General features: G+C 40.2%; 1 protein-coding gene and 1 long non-coding RNA gene across 7 annotated transcripts in view; one reads left to right on the forward strand and one right to left on the reverse strand.

Annotated features, from left to right (window-relative positions):
• Positions 1-21,870, forward strand: part of LOC100971672 (uncharacterized) — a 76,273-nt gene that overhangs the window by 8,162 nt on the left and 46,241 nt on the right. The window lies entirely within an intron of this gene.
• CHST9 (carbohydrate sulfotransferase 9) overlaps positions 15,322-21,870 on the reverse strand; it is a 269,480-nt gene continuing 262,931 nt past the window's right edge. For all 6 annotated transcript variants that reach the window (XM_055102565.1, XM_055102564.1, XM_057300453.1 and 3 more), the window contains one exon: positions 15,322-16,896. In XM_055102565.1, the coding sequence (XP_054958540.1) occupies positions 15,805-16,881 (1,077 nt within the window). In that variant the 5' untranslated portion in view covers positions 16,882-16,896 and the 3' untranslated portion in view covers positions 15,322-15,804. The remainder of the gene's footprint in view (positions 16,897-21,870) is intronic.

Consider the following 21,870-nt stretch of genomic DNA (forward strand, 5'->3'; position numbering starts at 1 on the left):
CATACCTAAGATTCAAGGAGCCATCCCAACCAGCTATTAAGATTTGCTCCAGAAGCTCTTGCCAGAACTTGAGTCTCAAGCATGATAAGTATCAACATGTCAATAAATTGTGCCCTATCATACATTAATATTTTGCCTCGTCTCCATTTATACAACATCTTCACATTTTTCTTTCACATGCATTGCCCTAATTTCTACTGATTTATATTGTGGATGTCCTACAATAGTTTTTAGCAAGCAAACTATTTTATTTCAGCACTCCTCCTCTTGGGCTTATCCTAGTTATCAATCTGGAGGTAATGAGGGAAGATATTGAGGAAAGCAAACATTGTTTTATGAAGTGCCTGCCTCAGATATGTTTTTGTGTGATCTCCATGGAAGGTGAAATTGCTTTTCTCTGGCAAGGGGAATAGCACTGCTTTCCCCAGGCTGGGTATTCAAAGTTCTCAGACTCTGTTATCTAAAGGACCCCCATCCCAGGTTTCAGTGTCCCATTTTCTTCTGATCACTGCCTTGACCTTGACACAGAGGATCTATGGAGGCTGTGCACTCAGCTCTGTCATGCTACAATTTGATCCTGGGCCTGATTTTCCAGCATAATCCACCCTGCTGCTTCAGGAGTTGAGAGTCTACTTGACAACTGTAAAAAAGGCTCTGGCTTTAACAATGTACCTTGTGTCATCAGTAGGCCACTCTGAGCCTATCATTTTCTTCCTTCAATGTTTCAAATACAGTTAAATAAAGCCAACCCACTCCACAATCCTTACAGTTATCAAAGTCCAGACTCTGCATATTCCAATGACTCACCTTCCACTTGAACCTCATCCTGACTAACCACAGGTAGTAACCGCAGCCTTTGTAGCTGGGATGCCATTCCTTGCTAGGGGTTCCCATAATTTCACTCGTCTCCAAATGTTGTAGCCCAGTCTACTGATTTGAAGAGTGTCCTCTTCCCCCTGGCAAATTCATGACTACCTGGAACCTCAGAAGTCACCCTTATTTGCGAGCAGGGTCTTTGCAGATGTAATTAGTTAAGATTAGGTCATACTAGATGACGATTGGCTCTAAATCCAACAACTGGTGTCCTTATAAAAAGGCCACATACAGAGGCACAGAGCTAAACAGGGAAGAACACCATGTGATAACAGAGGCAGAGCTTGGAGGGATGCAGCTACAATCCAAGGAACACCAAGGATTGCCAGCAACTACCATAAACTAGAAAATAAGCATGAAACAGACTCTTCCTCAGAGCTCCCAGAAGGAATCAACCTGAAGACAGCTTTGTTTCAGATTCCTGGCCTCCTGAATTGTGAGAGAATAAATTTCTATTGTTTTAAGCCACTTAGTTTGTGGTACTTTGTTACGCCAGCCCTAGGAAACGAACACACCCAGGTTCCCAAGAAAGCAGCATTTGAGGCAGAGATCTTATATGTGGTTACTCCTACGTGCTATTACACCTTACATACTAATACTTCTGTATTAGGAATCAGTAGAGAGGGTCAGGGCAGTGATCAGGGAAGAGACAATGGCCAGTGTGAGGATGCAATATCTAGTTGGTTGCCTTAAACTACAGAACCATTAGAAGAAAGAACGTTAACAATGTTTTTATACTGTCTATTTAAGAGAGAAAGGAGGAATAATATATCCACGTGGTCACATTTCCCTTTGATTAAAAGTTTACCCATGGGACATTAAGTCACCTCCACTTAAAAGGTGTACATTCATTGGCACTGTTTTCATCAGGGATGTCTGAACTATGGTAATCTGTGTGGGAGCATCATTCAGAGAAGAGAGAGGAGAAAAATGCACTAGTAGCTCCCTTTCTTGAGCTCCAATCTCCTGCCATTGTCTTTCATTGTCTAAACCCAACTAGAAGCCAGCTGCATCAGGGGACTTGGAAATAGAGTCTACAAGTGTCCTTTACTGCAGAGAAAGGAGAGGAAATGGCTCTCAGAGCCAGCTGGCCAGGAACAGACACATCAGGCATGGTGGTATGAGGAAAAGTGCAGGGTGGTGACTTCTGAGACTCTGTCCTGGCGGCCTCCAATTCAGCCTCCTGCTCTGTATGCTGTGCTGTCTCTGCCTTTGTGGCTGACTGGGCAGAGGGACCAACTGCCTGGCAGTCTGTATTAGTCCGTTCTCACGCTGCTAATAAAGACATACTTGAGACTGGGTAATTTATAAAAGAAAGAGATTTAATTGACTCACAGTCCAGCATGGCTGGGGAGGCCTCAGGAAACGTACAATTATGGCAGAAGGGGAAGCAAATATGTCCATCTTCACATGGCGGCAACAAGAAGAAGTGCAGAGTGAAGGGTGGCAGCGAAGCCTCTTTAAAAACCATCAGATTTCATGATAACTCACTTACTGTCAAGAGAACAGCATGGAGATAACTGCCTCCATGATTCAGTTACCTCTCATCAGGTTCCTCCCACAACATGTGAGGATTATGGGAACTACAATTCAAGATGAGATTTGGGTGGGGACACAGCCAAACCGTGTCATTCCACCTCTGACCACTCCAAAATCTCATGTCCTCACATTTCAAAAACACAATCATGCCCTTCCAACAGTCCCCCAAAGTCTTAACACATTCCAGCATTAACTCAAAAGTCCAAGTCCAAAGTCTCATCTGTAACAAGGCAAGTTCCTTCCACCTACAAGCCTGTTAAATCAAAATCAAGTTAGTTATTTCCTATATACAATGAGGACACAGGGATTGGGTAAATACATCCATTCCAAATGGGAGAAATTGGCCAAAACAAAAGGACACAGACCCCATGCAAGTCCGAAATCCAATAGGGCAGTCATTAAACCTTAAAGTTCCAAAATGGTCTCCTTTGACTCCTTGTCTCACATCCATGTCATGCTGATGCAAGAGGTAGGCTCCAATGGCCTTGGGCAGCTCCACCATTGTGGCTTTGCAGGGTACAGCTCCTCTCTTAGCTGCTTTTGTGGGCTGATGTTGAGTGTCTGTGGCTTTTCCAGGTGCATGGTGCAAGCTGTCAGTGGATCTACCATTCTGGGGTCTGCATGATGGTGGCCATCTTCTCACAGCTCCACCAGGCAGTGCCCCAGTGGGGATTCTGTGTAAGGGATCCAACCCCACATTTCCCTTTCACACTGCCCTGGCAGACATTCTCCCTGAGGGGTCTGCCACTACCACAAACTTCTGCCTGGACATCTGGGCATTTCCATACATCCTCTGAAATCTAGGCGGAGGTTCCCAAACCTCAATTCTTGATTTCTGTGCACCCACAGGCTCAACACCATGTGGAAGCTGCCTCGGCTTTGGGCTTGCACCCTCTGAAGTGACAGCCTGAGCTCTATGTTGGCTCCTTTTAGCCACAGCTGGAGCTGAAGCAGCTGGGATACAGGGCATCATGTCCTGAGGCTGCATAGAGCAGGGGGTCCCTGGGGCCAACCCAGGAAACCATTTTTCCCTCCTAGGCCTCCAGGCCTGTAATGGGAGGGGCTGCCATGAAGGTCTCTGACAGGCTCTGGATACATTTTTCCCATTTCTTGGTGATTAACTTTTGGCTCCTTGTTACTTAAGCAAATTTCTGCAGCTGGCTTGAATTTCTCCCCAGAAAATGGGGTTTTCTTTTCTGTCACATTGTCAGGCTGCAAATTTTCCAAACTTTTATGCTTTGCTTCCTCTTGTACACTTTGCTGCTTAGAAATTTCTTCCACTAGATACCCTGAATTGTCTCTCAAGTTCAAAGTTCCACAGATCTCCAGGTCCAGACCAAAATGCCACCAGTCTTTTTGCATAAAAAGAGTGACCTTTACTCCAGTTCCCAACGAATTCCTCATCTCCATCTGAGACTACCTCAGCCTGGACTTTGTTGTCCAAATTGTTATCAGTATTTTGGTCAAATCCATTCAACAAGTCTCTAGGAAGTTCCAAACTTTCCCACATCTTCCTGTCTTCTGAGCCCTCCAAGTCTCCAGGAAGTTCCAAACTTTCTCACATTTTCCTGTCTTCTTGGAACAGTTGGAATAAACTGTTCCAACCTCTGACTGTTACCCAGTTCCAAAGTGGCTTCCACATTTTTGGGTATCCTTACAGCAACACCTCACTCTACCAGTACCAGTTTACTGTATTAGGCCATTTTCTTGCTGCTAATAAAGACATACTTGAGACTGGGTAATTTATAAAGGAAAGAGGTTTAATTGACTCACAATTCAGCATGGCTGGGGAGGCCTCAGGAAACTTACAATTATGGCAGAAAGGGAAGCAAACACATCCTTCTTCATATGGCGGCAGCAAGGAGAAGTGCATGGTGAAGGTGGGGAAAAACCCCTTATGAAGCCATCAAATCTTGTTAGAACTCATGCACTATCACAAGAACAGCATGGAGATAACCACCCCCCTGATTCAATTACCTCCCATTGGGTCCCTCCCAAGATATGTGGGGACTATAGGAACTACAATTCAACATGAGATTTGGGTGGGGAGACACCCAAACCATAACACAGTCCTTATGGCTGAGGACCATTGGGCCAGTGGTCTACCTCTTCTCCCAAAGTGGCCTTATGCAAGGTACCTGGAGAAGGTCCACTTATGAGACTCTATTAAACAATTAAATACTATTTTCATTCACCATTGAGTGAACAGAAAATCAGAAATTAAGGTCCTGTTTTATAGACTTCATAAAATCACTTGAATTAGTGGAGGGTTGATTGGGGTTTTGTCTTTGTCATGAGTACAATGTATCAGTCATGATGAGCCTCATTCAGTTTTGTGGGGAGGGGTGTACCAAAGTTCGGTAGACTACATGAGTGAGGAAGGATGGCAAAGCCTCTACAGGCAAGCAATGCCTAGAAGGAGTGGCACCCGTTCTACAGACTCCACACCAGAAATAAACACTGCTCATCAGGGGTTCAGCAAGACAGAGCTCTGGATCCAGATGGACTGCTGACCAACTGTGTGAACAGAATAGTTGTTCTCAAGTCTTCCCCTGCTCATTTCAATTACTGAACAAGTTCCACTACCATGTTAATGCCAAGCTAAATTACACTAGTCAATGCTTTTGGTCAACATAGAGGTCACCTTTTAATTTTCCCCAATCTTTTCTGCTATAGAGCAAAGCACTAATACTGTCTTGGCTTCTGTTGCTGCAATGCAGTCTTTAGGAATTTAGTCTAAAGTAAATTCTGGTGGAGTAACTCCTGTGTAATCCGTTTCAGTCTAGCATTTGCCAATGTCTTAGAAAAGAGGAAGACTGAAACTCAGAGCTTTATTTATTTAGTCAGTCAACAGAGTTTACTGAATGTTGACTACACGCTTGGGGCTGAGAAAAACAGAAGAAACCTAAGAGACACTCTCCCTGACCCAGAGGACCATCTCATCTTGCAGTGGGAATGTAACTATGAATGAATAAGCCTGATCTGTGGACCAGGAAAGGCTTTCCGAAAACAGTGATGTATTAGGTTGTTTGATAGTATTCCAGGCTCAGAGAGCAGCCCATAGAAAGGCCCTGAGGCAGAGAAAAGCATAGCTTATTTGAGGAGACAAAAGTTCATCATGGTCAGGGTGTAGCGCTAATGGAAAGAAAAGGGTTAAAGATGATTGAACAAAGTGATTTTTAGTTTACTTATTTGTTTCTATGTTTGGCTAGGAAGCCTGCTATTCTAAACCATTAATTCGAGAATCCACATTTGAAAGCCTCAAATTTAATTTGATGTATGTACATTTATTGGGTAAGACGTGATTCCTGACCTCAGATAACTTAGAATCTGACAGGAAAGATAAGACACATTTTCGTAGTATTATAATACAAGTCAGAATGTACCTTAAGGGAAAGACAGAGTGCCATATGAACGCAGGAACACGTGCGCTGGATTTGTTCCTGCATTCATTTCTTCAACAAATACTTAAATAGTATCTTCTCTGGGGTTACAAGGATGAACAAGACACAAACTTTAACTTCAAGGAATTGATTCTACTAAGCAAGGCACATACATAAATCATTAGAATTCTTTAAGCATAGAGATAGAAATATGCACAGGCTATGATGAGATAAATCAATAGTTTTATTTTATTGAGCACTTATTAAATACTTTACATGCATTTCCCATACCCCCCTTACTAGGTAGGTATTCTATCCTCAGTTTTCAGATGAGAAAACTGGCACTGAGAGAAGTTAAAGCAATTTCAGAGGTCCCAACATTTGAAAGTTGAGGATACGGAATTCAAACCCATGAGTTCTTACTCATGACAAGCCCCAGGCTCCTAACCATCCTACATAGAATCCTGCTTCCCAATTACTCATAGTGCTCAGGGCAGAGCATCTCATCTGAGCCAGGCAGAGATGACAAATGTCTCCCTGAGCTGAGTTTAGGGATTAGGAAGTGTTGGGGAGGTGAAGTGGGGTAGGTGGGTGCCCTAATAGAGGGAAAAGCTGAGTAGACCCAGGAGGAAGAAAACTATCCAATGTTAGGGTATTATGTCCATTCTAGGCTGTTGGAGATTAAGCCAGGAGGCAGAAATTGGCCAGAAATATGCCTGGAGAAGAATTGGGATCATGCAGGATATAGAATGTATAGTGGGAAACAGAACTGGAATTGGATTTGCATTTTAAAGTGATTACAAGGGCAGCTGTATGGAGGATGGCATTCAGGGAAATGAGAGTGGGAGAGAAGTTCAAGATTATCATAGAGTTGTAGACAGGAGAAGGTGAGAGTCTGAACTTAGATATTAGCAGAATGGATGGGAGGAGAGGAGAAGCTTGAGAAAAAGTCAGGCAGTGAAGTTAATGGGCTTTCTGAATTCTTTGTCTGTGAGGAGTCAGCTCAGGGAGAAATCAGGGTTGACTTCTAGGTTCCTAACTCAGAAGATGGAGTAGATGGATGGTGTTGCCACCAAATAAGGAGAAAGCAGGTTTGGGGGTTAGGTGATGAGTTCAGCTTTGGTCATGTTGAGTTGGAAGCTCCAGTGAGACATCTAGATGAAGCAGTCCCACAAGAAACTGCGAATCTGAATCAAAGTTCGTGATAGAAACATAGGCTAGAAAAAGATTTCGGAACCATCAGCCTAATGGTGGAGCTAAAGCAGGGAGAGTGGAAGAGAGTCCCAAAGCAGAGAGGGTAGAGCGAGCTGAATGTGGGATGGTCATGCGAGGCAGGCAACTCTTGGAGGGGGCACCCATGTGGAGGTCCTTAAAGAGGAATAAAGGACACTTCGGGCCGTGTAATAGTGTGAGCAAAATAGGGGAAAAAGCAAGAGGTGTTTTCAGAGAATGTAATGGTTCAATGTGGCTGGATAATAGTGGGTTTGATGCAGCTATCAGGTGATTAAGCTGGGAATGGGTTACAGTCTTGAGAGATTGAGGCCAGGCAATGAGAATGGAATACTATTCAGCCTTAAAAAGAAAAAAATTCTGGTACGTGCTTCAATATGGATGAACCTTGAGGACATTATGCTAAGAGAAATACGCCAGTCACAAAAAGACACATGCTGTATGATTCCATTTATATGAGGTATTTTAAGTTATCAAATTCATAGAGACAAAAGGTAGAATGGTGGTTGCCAGAACTGGGGGAGGGCAAAAAGTGAAGTTGTTTAATAGGTGCAGAGTATCCATTTTTCACAAGGAAGAAAGGTATGTGATGGGATAGTGGTGATGCTTGCACAACTACACTTAATGCTGCTGAACTGTACACTTAAAAAATGGTGGCAAGGCATGGTGGCTCACGCCTGTAATCCCAGCACTTTGGGAGGCTGTGGCGGATGGGTCACGAGGCCAAGAGATCGAGACCATCCTGGCCAATGTGGTGAAACCCAATCTCTACTAAAAATACAAAAATTAGTTGGGTGTGGTGGTGCGCACCTGTAGTCCCAGCTACTCAGGAGGCTGAGACAGGAGAATAGCTTGAACCCAGGACGTGGAGGTTGCAGTGAGCAGAGATGGTGCCACTGCACTGCAGCCTGGGCGACAAGAGTGAAACTCCGTCTCAAAAAAAAAAAAAAAAAAAAAAAAAGGTCAGATAGGGAGGGATAGGAAAATATTCATTAAAAGGATACCCAAAAAATGGTAAGATGATAAAATTTTATGTTATGTGGATTTTGCCACAATTAAAAATATCAAAAGAAGAAAAATGCAAAGAGAAAAGAAGTAATTTTTAAATAAATAAAAAAAAAAGGCAGGACTTCTATTCAGAGGCTATTTCCAATAGTTCTGAGGAGAGCCAATGTGGTTAGAATTGGGTAGGTAGCAGCAGAACTGTTAGTGGACCCTTATGAAAGGGCTGTGTTTATATGTCAGAGTCAGTCAAATGTTGGCAATGTCATATGGTTAAACCTAATAGAAAGGCAAAAAGAGACAAATCCTTTAATGAAGTTCAAGAAAATGTACATTATAACCATTTAAGTTAAATTGCAAAATATTTCCTGGGGCACTTGCTCTCAAACTAATAACCCAAATAGCAAATATTTTCCATTTTCAATCATCTTAGGTCAATTTGAAAACAGCTTTTTAGTTTTTATTGGAGAAACTCATATTGTCTTCACTTGTTCAATGTGAAGTTGAGTTGCCAAAATTGCCTTCAGTACACATTTGTCTTTTATATTTCAAACAGAGGAAAGTTTCCATTTCCCCATTTCATTCTGAAAGCTTTCAAAAAGTTTGGGCAGTGCCCAGTGCTGTCCCCATCACTCACTTCATCATTTCAGCTCTAGTTCTTGCACTTGGCAGACTTGGGACGCCAAGTTTCCGCTTCAGTGCTGGTCAAAATCCCACAGAGGACTTTGGTACCAATACCCACTGACAATTCTCTGAGCTGAGAGTTGTTAACTTTTCAACACAGTGACAGAATGAAAAGAGCAGGTTGTATTATCACTTATAATCAACCAGGACTTAAAAAATTCACACACACACGAGAAGTACCCCAAGAGATTATTAAAAAGGAAATTTTCAGGTGGTTTTCATAGAGATTCCAATTCTGTGTATCTTGGATGGGGTCTGGGAATATGTTTTTAACAAAAATTAGGTTAATTCTGATACAGGTCATCCATACACTATTTTTTCAGAAATTGATAAGTTAAATCAGGGCTTATTTTTTCCTAAGGATAATCACAGTCAAACAAATAATATTGTTCTTTTAAATTGGTAGACACTCTAGCATTCTGAGTGCATTTTTATTTATTATATAGTACATCCAAAAATCATTTTTCTAAACTTTGGAAATATTTTCAGCAAATGAATGCATAAAATGAGATACTGTGTATTTTACTAGTTTTCCTGGTATTTGAGGACAAAAGTCGTAGTTATCCCTTCTCCTGTTTTCTCCACCTCTCTAAGTATAGAAGTGGGAGGAGGAGGAGGAGGAGGAAGAGGAGGGAAAAGGAGGAGGAGGAGGTCATCAGAGCATTAAGAAGCAAGAGAGTAGAATGTTACGGGGGGTGCTACAATCACCCAGATAATAGCAGGAAGTAGGGTGGAGAGGCATGTTATAAATCAGAAAGAAGAATCTTCAGAGAAGGCTGGGAAGCAGGTGATTTTCAGAGTTGAGGAAGCGGGCACACCTGCAAAACAGAAGAGATTTTTGGATGAAGGTTATAGAACAGCAGTCTAGAGGCAGCAGTGGGAGCCAGTTTCTGTCCCTAGATACTAGAGCTCCAAGAGCTTGGGAGAATGACTCATCTCTGCAGAAAGAGGTGGGAAGGAATGTCGTTGCCAGGGGACCCAGGGGCTACGACAGAAAGATGCCAAAAAAAGGTACTGGATTTCTCCCAACATCTTTGTCATTGGTCAAAAGAGACTTCCCCAAACAATGAAATACTGTTTGGAGATCCCACTGGATATAGGACCAAAGGGCAAGCAGCACTGTGAGCAAGGATATGGAAACCTGGAATGGGATAACGTCACTACCTGCACAACACAAATAGGGTCAAGGATAATGTTCAGGAGTTGATTTCCTTTGGAAGCTTGGCGGGGGAAGGAATACACTCTTCAGAGCAGGACTTGAAAAGTGAGATGCTTAGGGGCCAGGCAAGTAAGGTGAATGAGTGATGGTGGATTAGTGAAGAGTGTGAACAACTAGAGATCTCCAACCTCATCTAAAGGGACTGACCTTGCCTCTGTCCAACTATTTTCAGGTAGGCATATAGAATGTAGGGTAACAAATCCCCTGTCATTAATGAGGCCCAATGTTGGCAGCTAATTCAGATGTTAAATAAAATGCACTGTCAGCCAAACCAAACATATCTGTAGCCAGATCTACCCCATGGGCTGCCAATGTATGGTCTCAGCTTTGGAGCCAGAGAGACTGTTATTAAACCTCTTTGATACTCAGTTTTCTCATTCATGAAATGATAGGTGGAAAAATACTCGACTTTGATTTTTTTGAAAGCTACTTTTGGAAACGATTAGACTTACTCTTCATGTCATTAAATGAATGTATGCAAAGTATTTTTCCAGTGTCTGCTACTGAGTAGATCCTCAGTAAATGGCTCTTATATTGACCAGAATCATGCATTTTTCTCAAAATTTTCTTCCCCAAGCAATCAAGCAACTGCTTTTTCTTAGAAATGTAAACGATTGCTGTGTCTGCAACTATCCTTCAGGTCAAGGGATGACTATTAGTGTAGAAAAGGTGTGTGGCTCAGCTCCCTTCCCTCAGCTGCCCTGCTCTAGCACCTTCCTGTCAGATCCTCTGGTCCTATAGATGCCTGAAGGTCACAGGCAGAAATATACAAATTCTACACTAAAAGAAGTTGTACAGGAACCTTTAAACAACAGCATCAAAAGCATCTGTTAAAGTAACGCTTTCCACTGAGTGCTTTGCTAGACATGGTGCAAAGTGCATTCAACAGACACAGTTCCTTTCCTCTTGGAAGACCTAAGACATTCCAATGACAACAACAGATATTTTATATTCATATAAAGTGAGATAAATAGCACATGAACAAATAAATTAATGAACCTCCCTGACAAAAAAAAATCGAGGAAAGGAATGCCTGCATTTATTGGTAAGAGAATAATCTGATGCATATTACACCAGGGGAAAACTCTGCTGTCTTTTTCTGCCTATCAGGGAGCTCATAAAGAGATGAGATTTTGAAATTGAATAATCTCAAGAGATTCCTTGGTGAGTTAACAAGAAATGAATGTCCAGATATATAGAGAGGGGAGCATTCCAAATACAGTGTGAGACTTGAGGAGAGGTTTAGGGATGGAAAAAGATGACTGCTTAAATGGATTTAAATACTTTTGCCTGGAAGCATATGATCCTGGTGAAAAACTAAGATGTGACTGACTAGGAAATTCTGAGAATGAAATGATATGAGGCAATGTTCTGTTGAACTCCCCAGACCTGGCCTTCCTCAGGTAATGTCCACAGGCCTGGGAAATGTCTGCCATCTTCTAGCAAGAGCTTATTTATTTTCACCTGGTTTCATGGTGTTTTTCAGTCAGTTTAAGTCAGCTTGCTCCTCTATTATTTTCTGCAGTCTTCCCGTGTAGGCTCAGGGTAATCTGACTACAAACTAGTACTAGGGAAGGAGACTCAGGAAGAAGGGGATAATGCACAGTTGCTCTGTTTCTAGCAGGAGTGGTTCTCACTGTGTGTGACTAGCTTGCTGAACCGTGACCATCTGCAGTGGCTGTCAGGGGCCTATGTGTGGAAAGTTCGCCTGAACTTTCTTCCTCTTAGATTCTGCTTATCCTTGACCGGTCTTGTAGCTGTCCGGAATTTCTTGTCAAAGAAATGATATTTTGTTTTCATAAGGCTAAATTTGTTCCAGGGACTATTTTTTCTTCTTAAAAACATTGTTTCCCATGATTAACTAAGGATTACAAAAAAGTTGTGGGGAGGAAACCTAATTTCTTCCAAAGTCTTTGAACCTGTCAGTTTAACTCAGCAGGAATAAAGAAATAAGCTGATTTGAAATGTGGTAACTAACTAGCTAAATACACACACACACACACACACACACACACACACACACAGAGAGAGACACCCATATTTGTATGGAAAAAATTTCAGGATTCCAATATATTGTTTTTGCCTCTACCTATCCTGAATAGAGGTAACAGAAAGCAAAAGTAAATATTGGTTTGTAATATTCTAAGCAAAGAGTTTGGTAGTGGTATTTGCTGCTTGGCTTCATCCTGGCTTCTGACCTACTTATCATCTCTGTCTCCTTAGGCAAGTTACTCAGCTATAGTCTGCTTTACTTTCCTTTATGATAGATGGAAAGGGAGAGGGCTACATAATAGTACCTATGTTAGACTGGCTATGGAGATTAAATTAATGCATGTAAACTACTTGAAGAGTGCCTGACACCCAGTAAGTATTGAATAAGTGTTAGCTAGGATCATGCATACGATTACTGTATAATGATCATGATTGAGATTGAGAAGGTATGAGCCTAAATGTAGGACTAAATTGAATTAGCCTTGGCCTAAGGTTCTCAGGTAGTTGAGCTATAATTAAACGCCTTTGGCCAATCCTTTTTCAAGTATCAGAGCATCTTGGGAGGGTTAGCCCTGGGCAAAACATCTGCTTCACTACGCCCCATGAAGGCCTAGAGGCTGGGATGCCCTGAGAGGCCATATGAGAATGCACAGGAGGGAGACGTTTACTGTAGTCCTAGCCTAATCCCAAGTTCTATTAATTCAGCAAGTGATCTTTTCAAAGGGCACTCTAATATTCAAAATTCTCTGCATCTTCTTATATATACCTTCTGCTAACCACTATACATTTTAGGAGATAAGAATAATAATACATCAATAAAATGTAAAAGTATTTTTCCTCTTTCTAATTAAAAACGACATACAAGTAGTTCTTGAATTAGAACTACTAATTCCCTAATGATAATAATATTATTATTTTCTGTTACAGAATGTTTTATAGACATCTAGCAAGTGGCCTCACATTTCCATTGAATTAATGGATATTTCCAAATGTTTGAGAAAATCCGAAAACTGGATGTCCTGTACATATGTTTCCATTGAAGTTTATGGCAGTTTCTGGGCACAATCACATCAATATTGCACATCTATAGATAGTTTACAGGTTACGTAACTGTGGTTTTGGATTTAATTGCCAACTTGTTACCCTGATAGTAATTCCAGACGGGGAATAACAGAGCGAAGGGGTCTGCCCATTGTGTTACTGCTGCCTATAAAAACAAATAGGATCCTTAGGGTTTAATTGGAGGACTTATAATTGCACCTAATGTTAAAATGGGAACTTTGGACATCTGGAAGATAAGTCTGGATTTGGTCACTTGCCTTTAGGAATTAAATTCATGAAATTGTGATGGTCCTAAAGAACAGTGGTGTTCCCACCTGGATTTATGCACAGGCAGAAATGACAAAGGTGAATGTGAGCTGGTCTGCAAGGCCAAATAAGTCAGGAGAGAAAAATGGAGTTTGGTTTTAAACTCACAAGTAATCCAGGATGATGACTGGCTTCTTTGGTCCTAACATGAAAATAAGCCATCTAAAATGAAGAGCAGGTACATAAAAAGTTTGTTCTTATTTGACAAAGACATGCATGGCTTTTGGAACTTGCAACTACACAGGGTGTCACTTGGCATCATAGAGCCCATTTAGGAAAAGAATGACCCATGGTGACATGGGCTCGTTGGAAAGGGTCAGGAAAGGAACATATACAGCAAAAGGTACATTACAGCTTTCCGTAGAGAACACTGGGTATCATTTTCTTCCGCTCATCCCTCCTCTCCACCATCAAAGCCAAACATTTATATAGGTATGCATTCCACCCTGCCCAATGCATTACAAATGCCAGTAAGAGAGGTAGGACTGTTGTTTCCATTTTTTTTCCTTCTAAAGCTATTGAAAGTTCTTTGTCTGTTCCTTATATAGTTTTAGGAATACTTTTGAGGAAATTGCCTTTATTCTTTATAGCGGATTTCATATAAAGCAAGTTTTGTGTTTCTTAGGAATAAAATTTCAGGCTTCTGGAATATTTTCTATTTTCTCTCTCCATAAAAAGATAATTTCAATTTCCCTAAATTACTAGGAATCTACTCTACATGGTGCAGCAAAATTTTAAATTATGTAATTTAGATTACTCCAGAGTAAAACATCTTAAAAACTGAGAGCACAGCTTAAGTGTATGGTCTAGAGGCAAGAGTTAATGGCATGGAAAAGTAGTAAAAGGTTGGATTAGAAGGTTTAATACTTTTGATCTCTCAGCCCATTGCGGTTTACTCACTCCTTGGGAGACACAGATGGGACACGGCAGGTGTGTGTAAGGAGTGAAGCAATTCATGAATACTCAGCCATGAAATAGAAAATCAAAATGAAATAAGTAAGACTGCAACTATCTTGGTCTATTAACATTCAACTATTAATACCTACTGTTCTTTGAAAGCCATTACTGAATATTTACTGATAAGAAAAAAATGATAGCTTAGGAAGAGGAAGATGTTCAGGAAAAGCATTTAAGCAGGGTTTGAAAGACTTGTGATTTTCTTAACTCGGGGTAAAAGTCGACCAATTAAAGTAGGTTTCCCATCCAAATGTTTCCCATCCAAAATGATCCCTTTTTTTCCCCCAAGGGATCTAATTTAGGATCCCTTGGAAAAAAATTCCAAAATGCATTACAACTATTCATAAGGGTGACACATGGACCTATTTTTCTAAGGACTTTGATTTAATATTTGAATGCAATGGTATCTGACTTTGTTAGTATAGAATATTTAAACTTAACAAGAAAATACATTAATTTACTTATGCATAAGCCTATTAAACACATTTCTAGGGGCTCTTTTTATGTTTATTCTCTGGAACATAACCTATCTTTGAAGTGGTATATTAGTTTTTAAAAAGTCATTCCTAAGCTGAATAATTAAACTGAAAACAAAAGCTATTCTTAGGGCGTATTCCACATATAAAGCTATGCACATGATGCTTTGATTCAAATAATATACTTATAAAACTTTGTTATTGTTTGAGTTCCATATTCAGAATGGCAACTTTTGTTTTTGATGATTATTCCATCCTGAAACAATTTCCCCCCTGCTCAATTAAACCAGAATTAGGAGCACATTTATATCTGATGAGACTTAAGCTTCTCAACTGCCTGCTTCAGAACTGTAGACCGTTAGTGCTTGTGTTCATTTTGTCTCTTTGTGGAAGGCTCGAAAGAAAACAGAATCAATTCCCTTAAGTTTTTCTGGAAGAAGAAGGTTGCTTTTGTTGCTTTGATCTTAGCATGTTGTGCATTTTTTATTGGCTGTTGAATATAAAAAGCCACAGCCTCATCTGGTTTTTCTGCTATATTCTCATATTGTAAATCACATAATGCCTTCCAATCTAAAGTAAAATGCCTAAGTCCAAAATATCACTTCAAAATGGATTTATCATTATAGTTGACAGAAAGATTACCAGGGTGTAAGAAAACAATTCAACAGTTTGATTAATATGCCACAGACTGCTAAAAATATATTCATGCATTTTAGACAATAAATTCCAGGATATAGACATACACTCATGCTATTTGAGATCCTTTTTTCCTACCATTGCAAGAGGCTGCTTTAGCTAATGCAACAGCTGGCTAGGTTATTGCTTCAACAATATAATTCATAATGCAAAAGCAGCTCTTTTCCAAACATTTTAGAGCAACTCAAGTTGTTTACATCTCCTGTAGGTGATTTTCCTATAACTTTGTGCCAATTGGTGTCATACTATTTGGTAAAAATCTACATTAAATCAAGACAACTGCACTTAGTTAAATTTCTGTCATACAGAGAATTATAGAAAAATTACAGCTGATTTGAACTTATCATCATTAAGTATATACAGGGTTTTAGAAAATGAATGCAAACTACAAAAATGGAGTTGTATAATTAAACATTAAATAGTCCAAGTAATAAAAGTCATAGATTAATTGTCTCTCAGTTCTAGTCAGATCCTTTAAATACTGTCTCACGACTTGAGCATTGGTTCTTTCATCGGAAGAGTGCCTATCCTTAAAGTTGGGAAATTTCAGCTCCTTTGGAGCACCGATCATCTGTAAAAAGTAATTGGCATCTTCTTCCAAAGTTTCAAATTTCCCTACAAAATCATAGTTGATCAAACACGGATAGCAGAGTTTGCTGACCTTTTCCCAGTGAATGTCCATTCCTACTGGACGGTGGGAATCCAGCAAGTAGTGGATAAACTCTTTGAACTTGACTCCAGATCCATTAATTAATGCTTCTTCACAGGCATTTGGTCGATATTTCTTGATAATTGCCTTTCCGAATACTGGATGGTAATAACTATTGGGGTGTTCAAATTTGTCCCTAAAGGCTGATACTAATCTTTCCATGGGATCACGAACAAACACAGCTTTGGTGTAAGTATTTAAGCGGGTATATATCCCCTTTAGGTCAAAGCTATCTAGCTTCTTCAAATGCTTCCCGTAGTGGACAGCATTGTGGGAGATGTTGTATGCAGAGGAAGCCAATCCATTTAGTACCATCAGAATTCTTTTCCAATTGGAACAGCCAGCCTTAGGTACCTCACAATATAAGATTTTGTGTTTATCTTCTACATAAATTCTGGATACTGTATGAAAAAGATGTGACTGATGATGACTCACCCCACCGTATTTCTTGCAAAACTCCTGAAGGAAAGACCTTCGTTTCTCTTGGGTCTCATCAGTTTTCTTCCATTTATTATCTTTGACTAAACTTTTGTTTAAAGGGTGAATGTCCACTGGCCAATTCATCTTGCTGAACTTGTTAAAAACAGTCTTAGCTCCTTGACGTTTTTCATTCAACTTCTCTGTTGGTGACCCTGTGGTCTTACTTAAAGCTTGATCCCCTCCTTGTGAATGACTGGTCTTTGTTAAGAGCCTAGTAGATCTCTCAGAATTGAGTAGAAGATTTTCTTTTTTTTCTCGTACATCCTCAGGCATGTGAAACTTGGGGTTCTGTTAAAATAAAGAAGGAGAAATGTTGAAAGCACAGTCACGAGTGTGGGTATACTAGATAAGGAACTTCACATATTTGTTTTAAAATAGTATCAAGGAGAGCATATTTCATACAAGCTGCCAGAACAATTTAGCAAGGCATGCTGAACATACATTTTGTAGTGAGCTTCTTCACAGAAAATGTAGCAATGAGAAATGGCATCTACAGGATAGGGAGGAAAGAGCCCTGGATTTTTGTCCTGGCTTTGCCTGTAATGCAATAGAATGTAACTCAACCATTCTGAGCATCTATGACTTTTGGGATATTAATAAGTATGTCATCTTCAAGTACTGTTTTAGTTTGTGCACCTGAATGTAGATACAAAATGGAGATGTTTTGAGATTGAAACTTTTATTGTTTTTAGGGAGCACTCTGTAATGCACAGAATAGTTCAAAATCATAAATTACAACTTAAAATTTTGGCAAGGCTAATTACAAATCTCGATGACCACTTCAGTTTTCTAAGTGCTTGCAAAAATCATGTATTTTTTTTCCTGGGAAAATATTTTATTTTTCTAAAGCATTTATCACAATAATTTAAGAATTTATTATGATCATAGTATACAGTCTCATTCATATATGAGACCTTCCCTTTTTCCCAAGTGAAGAATGACTGAGGAATCCAGAAAAGTCTACTTGACGTTCTGCTCTATAAAACTGTATCAAGGCAGAGCAAAAATGTAGTTATCTTTTCAGTAGGATGAATGAGTCCATTTACCACATACTGTTCATCTTGCCACATCCTTCCTACAACTCTCACAGTAAAAGAAGACATGGAAGACGGGATTTACAAGGTGGCATCCTCTGGTAGGGATGAAAATTTTAAGGACCTTGGCTTTTACTCTGGGTAAACTAGGGAACTTTTGTAGGGCTTTGGGTAGAAAAGTAACATGGTCTCACTTAGACTTGAAAAGGATGGTGTGGAAAGGAATGGACTGGATATATACATATAGGGTTGTCAGCATGTTATTGGAAAAGTAAATGAATAAATTCTGTGCTGTGGACATAATGTATGGTGTCATCAGCCTAGAGGTGGAAGGAGTGGTGGGGAAAGTTTCCTAGGGAATATAAACATGATTGCAAATATATATATACATGATACACATCATTGCATATATATATATAGTACAGATATATGTGTGTGTGTGTGTGTGTACACAATTTTTAACCATTGTATCCCCAACAGTGTCTAGAATGGTCTACAGCCTATAATAATTTCTCTCAAATATTTGTGGAATGAACAAGTGAATGAATAAATGGAATTAGGTCTTCAAGGATAATTAGTAATTTTCTAGCAAATTAAGCAATAGAACAGAGGAATGAAGCACTGTTCATGGAGCCACCTCCAGACATCATGGTCATTCCACCAGCTGAGGTTGAAGGGCACTGCTTTTTTTTCTAGTGCAAGAGGACTGTGTGAATAACCCCCTGAATACCATATGCCAATGTTTATAGCCCCGTGTATAGCCCCGTGTATTAGTCTGTTCTCATGCTGCTAATAAAGACACACCCGAGATTGGGTAATTTATAAAGAAAAAGATGTTTAATGAACTCACAGTTCCACATGGCTGGGGAGGCCTCACAATCATGGCAGAAGGTAAAGGAAGAGCAAAGGCCTGTCTTATATGGTGGCAGGCAAGAGGGAGAGTGTGCAGGGGAGCTGCCCTTTATAAAACCATCAAATCTTGTGAGACTTATTCACTATCACGAGGACAGCATGGGAAAAACCCACCCCCATGATTCAATTACCTCCCACCTGGTCCCTCCCATGACACATGGGGATTATAGGAGCTACAATTCAAGATGAGATTCGGGTTGGGACACAGCCAAACCATATCACCCCCTAAAATGGCCACTCCAAATCTTCCATACCATTGGACCGTCTATTTGGAGTTTTAACTCTAAAACCATTTGTCTGCTATCTTCTCCAGAGACTGCCAGGATTACTTCAAAGCCCTTTGTACTTCTTTACTCTGATCAGTGATTTGTAGTACATAAAGTTGTCACTGAAAATATAAAATTTGACTGTGGTTTGACAGACCATAGGGTTATGGGTGCACATGCATGGAAAGTACTTAGCACAGGCCAAATATAAAACTGCCATGATATTTATACTATTACACTGCTATAAATAATAACTACTATTATTGTTGTTTTAGCAGCAGCAGCAGCAGTAGTAGTTATAGTACTTTAATCCCAGGGACCTGGTGAATTTAAAGCCTCCCCATTTGTCCATTATTATTCAGACTATAATTTGTGTGTCCCTACATATGCCGTCACCAGGTCTCTTCTCTGCTTGACAATCAGAAATAAAAATAAAATCCACCTTCCCCTGTGGCCTCTGGACTTTCTGCTTTGTGGCCATCAAATTCCCCTTTAATCTCCAGGGGTTTCTGGAATGTTTGTTTCCAAGACTCTCTGTAAATGAAACTTGGCTGACTCCCAACACTCTGTGTCTCTTGCACTTTCTCAAGTAGATGAAACTTGACTTCCTTGAACTACTTGTCTCTCCAGCCAGAAGATAGGGAGTGATTTCCCTGGAGGTCACGGCTGCTTCCAGGACATCACCCAGCAAAGCCCCCTGTTTCTGTGAAATCAATGTGTTCTCCTTAAGTCTCCCTTTCCCCCTCCTCTTGTTATCATCTACCTTTATCACTGATCTGTCCACTTTACACACTCCAGCTTCTAACTCAGCTCCTGTCATTACATTTAGTGACTCTGACATCCAATCAACTCTCAGTTCCTTGACTACTTTGTTTTTAACAGAGGAGCTCTCCACTTCACATCAAACTTGGTCATCACCAGAGCCTTTACTATTCCCACCATCTGTCTGACCACTCTTGTCTCACCTTCCTGTTCAGTGTTATTTCCTGGTTTGCAATTCTTTGACCACTTTTCACTGTTACCCAGGTCTTAACAGCCAGCATGACTGGCTCTTCATTCTTCAGCTCTCAGTTGGAAAGTCACCTCTGTAGAAAGGCTTTCCCTATTCACCCTGTCTAGGTTATTTCCAAAATATTTCCTACAGAACCCTGCTTATTTTTCTCATAGCACTAATCACACTGAGAAATGATTTTATTTATTTCCTTCTCTGTTGTCTTTTTCACCCCACTCTACCTCCATTGCACTAGAATATAACTGCAGAGAGGTCTTATCTTTCTTGCTCTCTGTGGTACTAAGCACACTGCCTGGCGCACAGAAGATGTTAAGGAAATAATTCTTGAATAAGTAAATGTGTTTATAATTTAATAGTGGTCTTCTAAACAACTGTTTTATGACCTTGTTGAAGAAAAACAACATTGACCAAAAGGTCAAGTTAAACTTGAATAAACAATTGACCAATTCTTGTTAAGGTGATGAGAATCTGTGTTTAAATAAACCTTTGGCAAAAGAGAAAACAAATAAAATAAGCACATGGGAATCTGCTTGCAGTAAAGTAGATGTGGAGGCTTCGTGTTTAACCTGCCTGCCAAATCAGATCAGTTCAAAGTCACTCAACGCTGTCTCCAAACCTGTCGAGGGCTTGCCAGCAATACGGATTCCCAGGCCTTACTGCAGACATCCTGAATCAGAATGTCTGAGTGTAAGGCCCCTGACTTTAATTTCAACAAGATCCCCAGGTACTCCAGTGGCAGTCATAGCATTTGGGGACTACTGAACTAGAATATAAGAAAGGAAAGTATAAAAAAAGGTACAAGCCTTGAAAAGTTCCTTTCATCCTATCTGGGGGAGAAAGACATCAAATGTAGTGGACTTGTATATTTCAGTAAGAAGAGAAATAACTTGGATGTAGAGTAGGAATGTCACATGAGCCCTCATGCAGACTAGATGCAATGTCTTTCTTGTTTATCCATTTCTCTTTGCTGGAAGTCTTGGATCTCCAAGCAACTTTCTAAAGACTAGTTTAGCTGGGGAGATAACTGCATGAGGGAAAGGTTCACCACTCAATATAAATTAGTGTCCTCCTGTTTTACTGAGTGCTAGTAAGTTTCCTCTAGTCTAACCAAATTGAGATATGGGAAAAGGGTTAATTCTCTAAATTAATGGCACCAGCGACCCACAAGGGTGGCCACCAGACCTTCTCCTGGAACTCCTCATCTCAATGTCATCCACCTTATAAAATCTGTTATTCGGGTTCGATGACATCCCTCCCAGCCCCCACCCAACTCCATTTTCTTCCAATCACAGCAAAGATTCCATGACTAAGGGGTTTGCATTACTAAAATCATAGCTAATGACATTTCAAATTTAAAGCTCATACCAACAAAGTCCCATTATCATCATCATCATCATCATCTTCACAACAATAGTAAAAGAGTAAAATCTTACATCTCCATTTTCCTTGGGACACTTTATTCTGATTGTCCCTGAGGCAAACATGTATATAAAGCCAAAATTATCCTGTCGCCTTCAAGAGTGGCTCCCCCTGTGTTATTTTCCATTTTTGAAAAGGTCCTATTACTTTCCTGTCACCCACTCACAAAATCTGAGAGATGCTTTAACAATGGGAAAGTAAATTGGCTATTTTACATCTCATAATACTTCTTTTTTTGTATCTTTCTAAATTAATTACCCCCAATTGGATATTCATTATCCTCCTAATTAGTGTCCCTGCAATTATTAGTAAATTATTCTTCCCCAAACATTTTGTTTTTTATTTCTTAACATTTTGAACTGGATCCTCTAGTATCAGTGAACGTCCCCATTCCTTTGCTGGCATTTGCAGCCTGGTGCTGCTGAGCCTCTTCTCCTTTTTCTTTTTTTGCTTCTCTCTTAACACATGCCCTGTCCTCCACTTGCTTTTATCTGGGCTCTTGGCAGCCCCCACTCATGGTCTCCTCCTTTCTTGGGACTTTCAAAATCTTCTAGTTTGATGTAAAAATCCTACTTTCTCCATGACAACCACCCAGGTCTCCAGTGAGTGATTCTACTCC

Source organism: Pan paniscus, chromosome 17 (genome assembly GCF_029289425.2).
Source record: "Pan paniscus chromosome 17, NHGRI_mPanPan1-v2.0_pri, whole genome shotgun sequence".
Taxonomy (NCBI): Eukaryota; Metazoa; Chordata; class Mammalia; order Primates; family Hominidae; genus Pan; species Pan paniscus.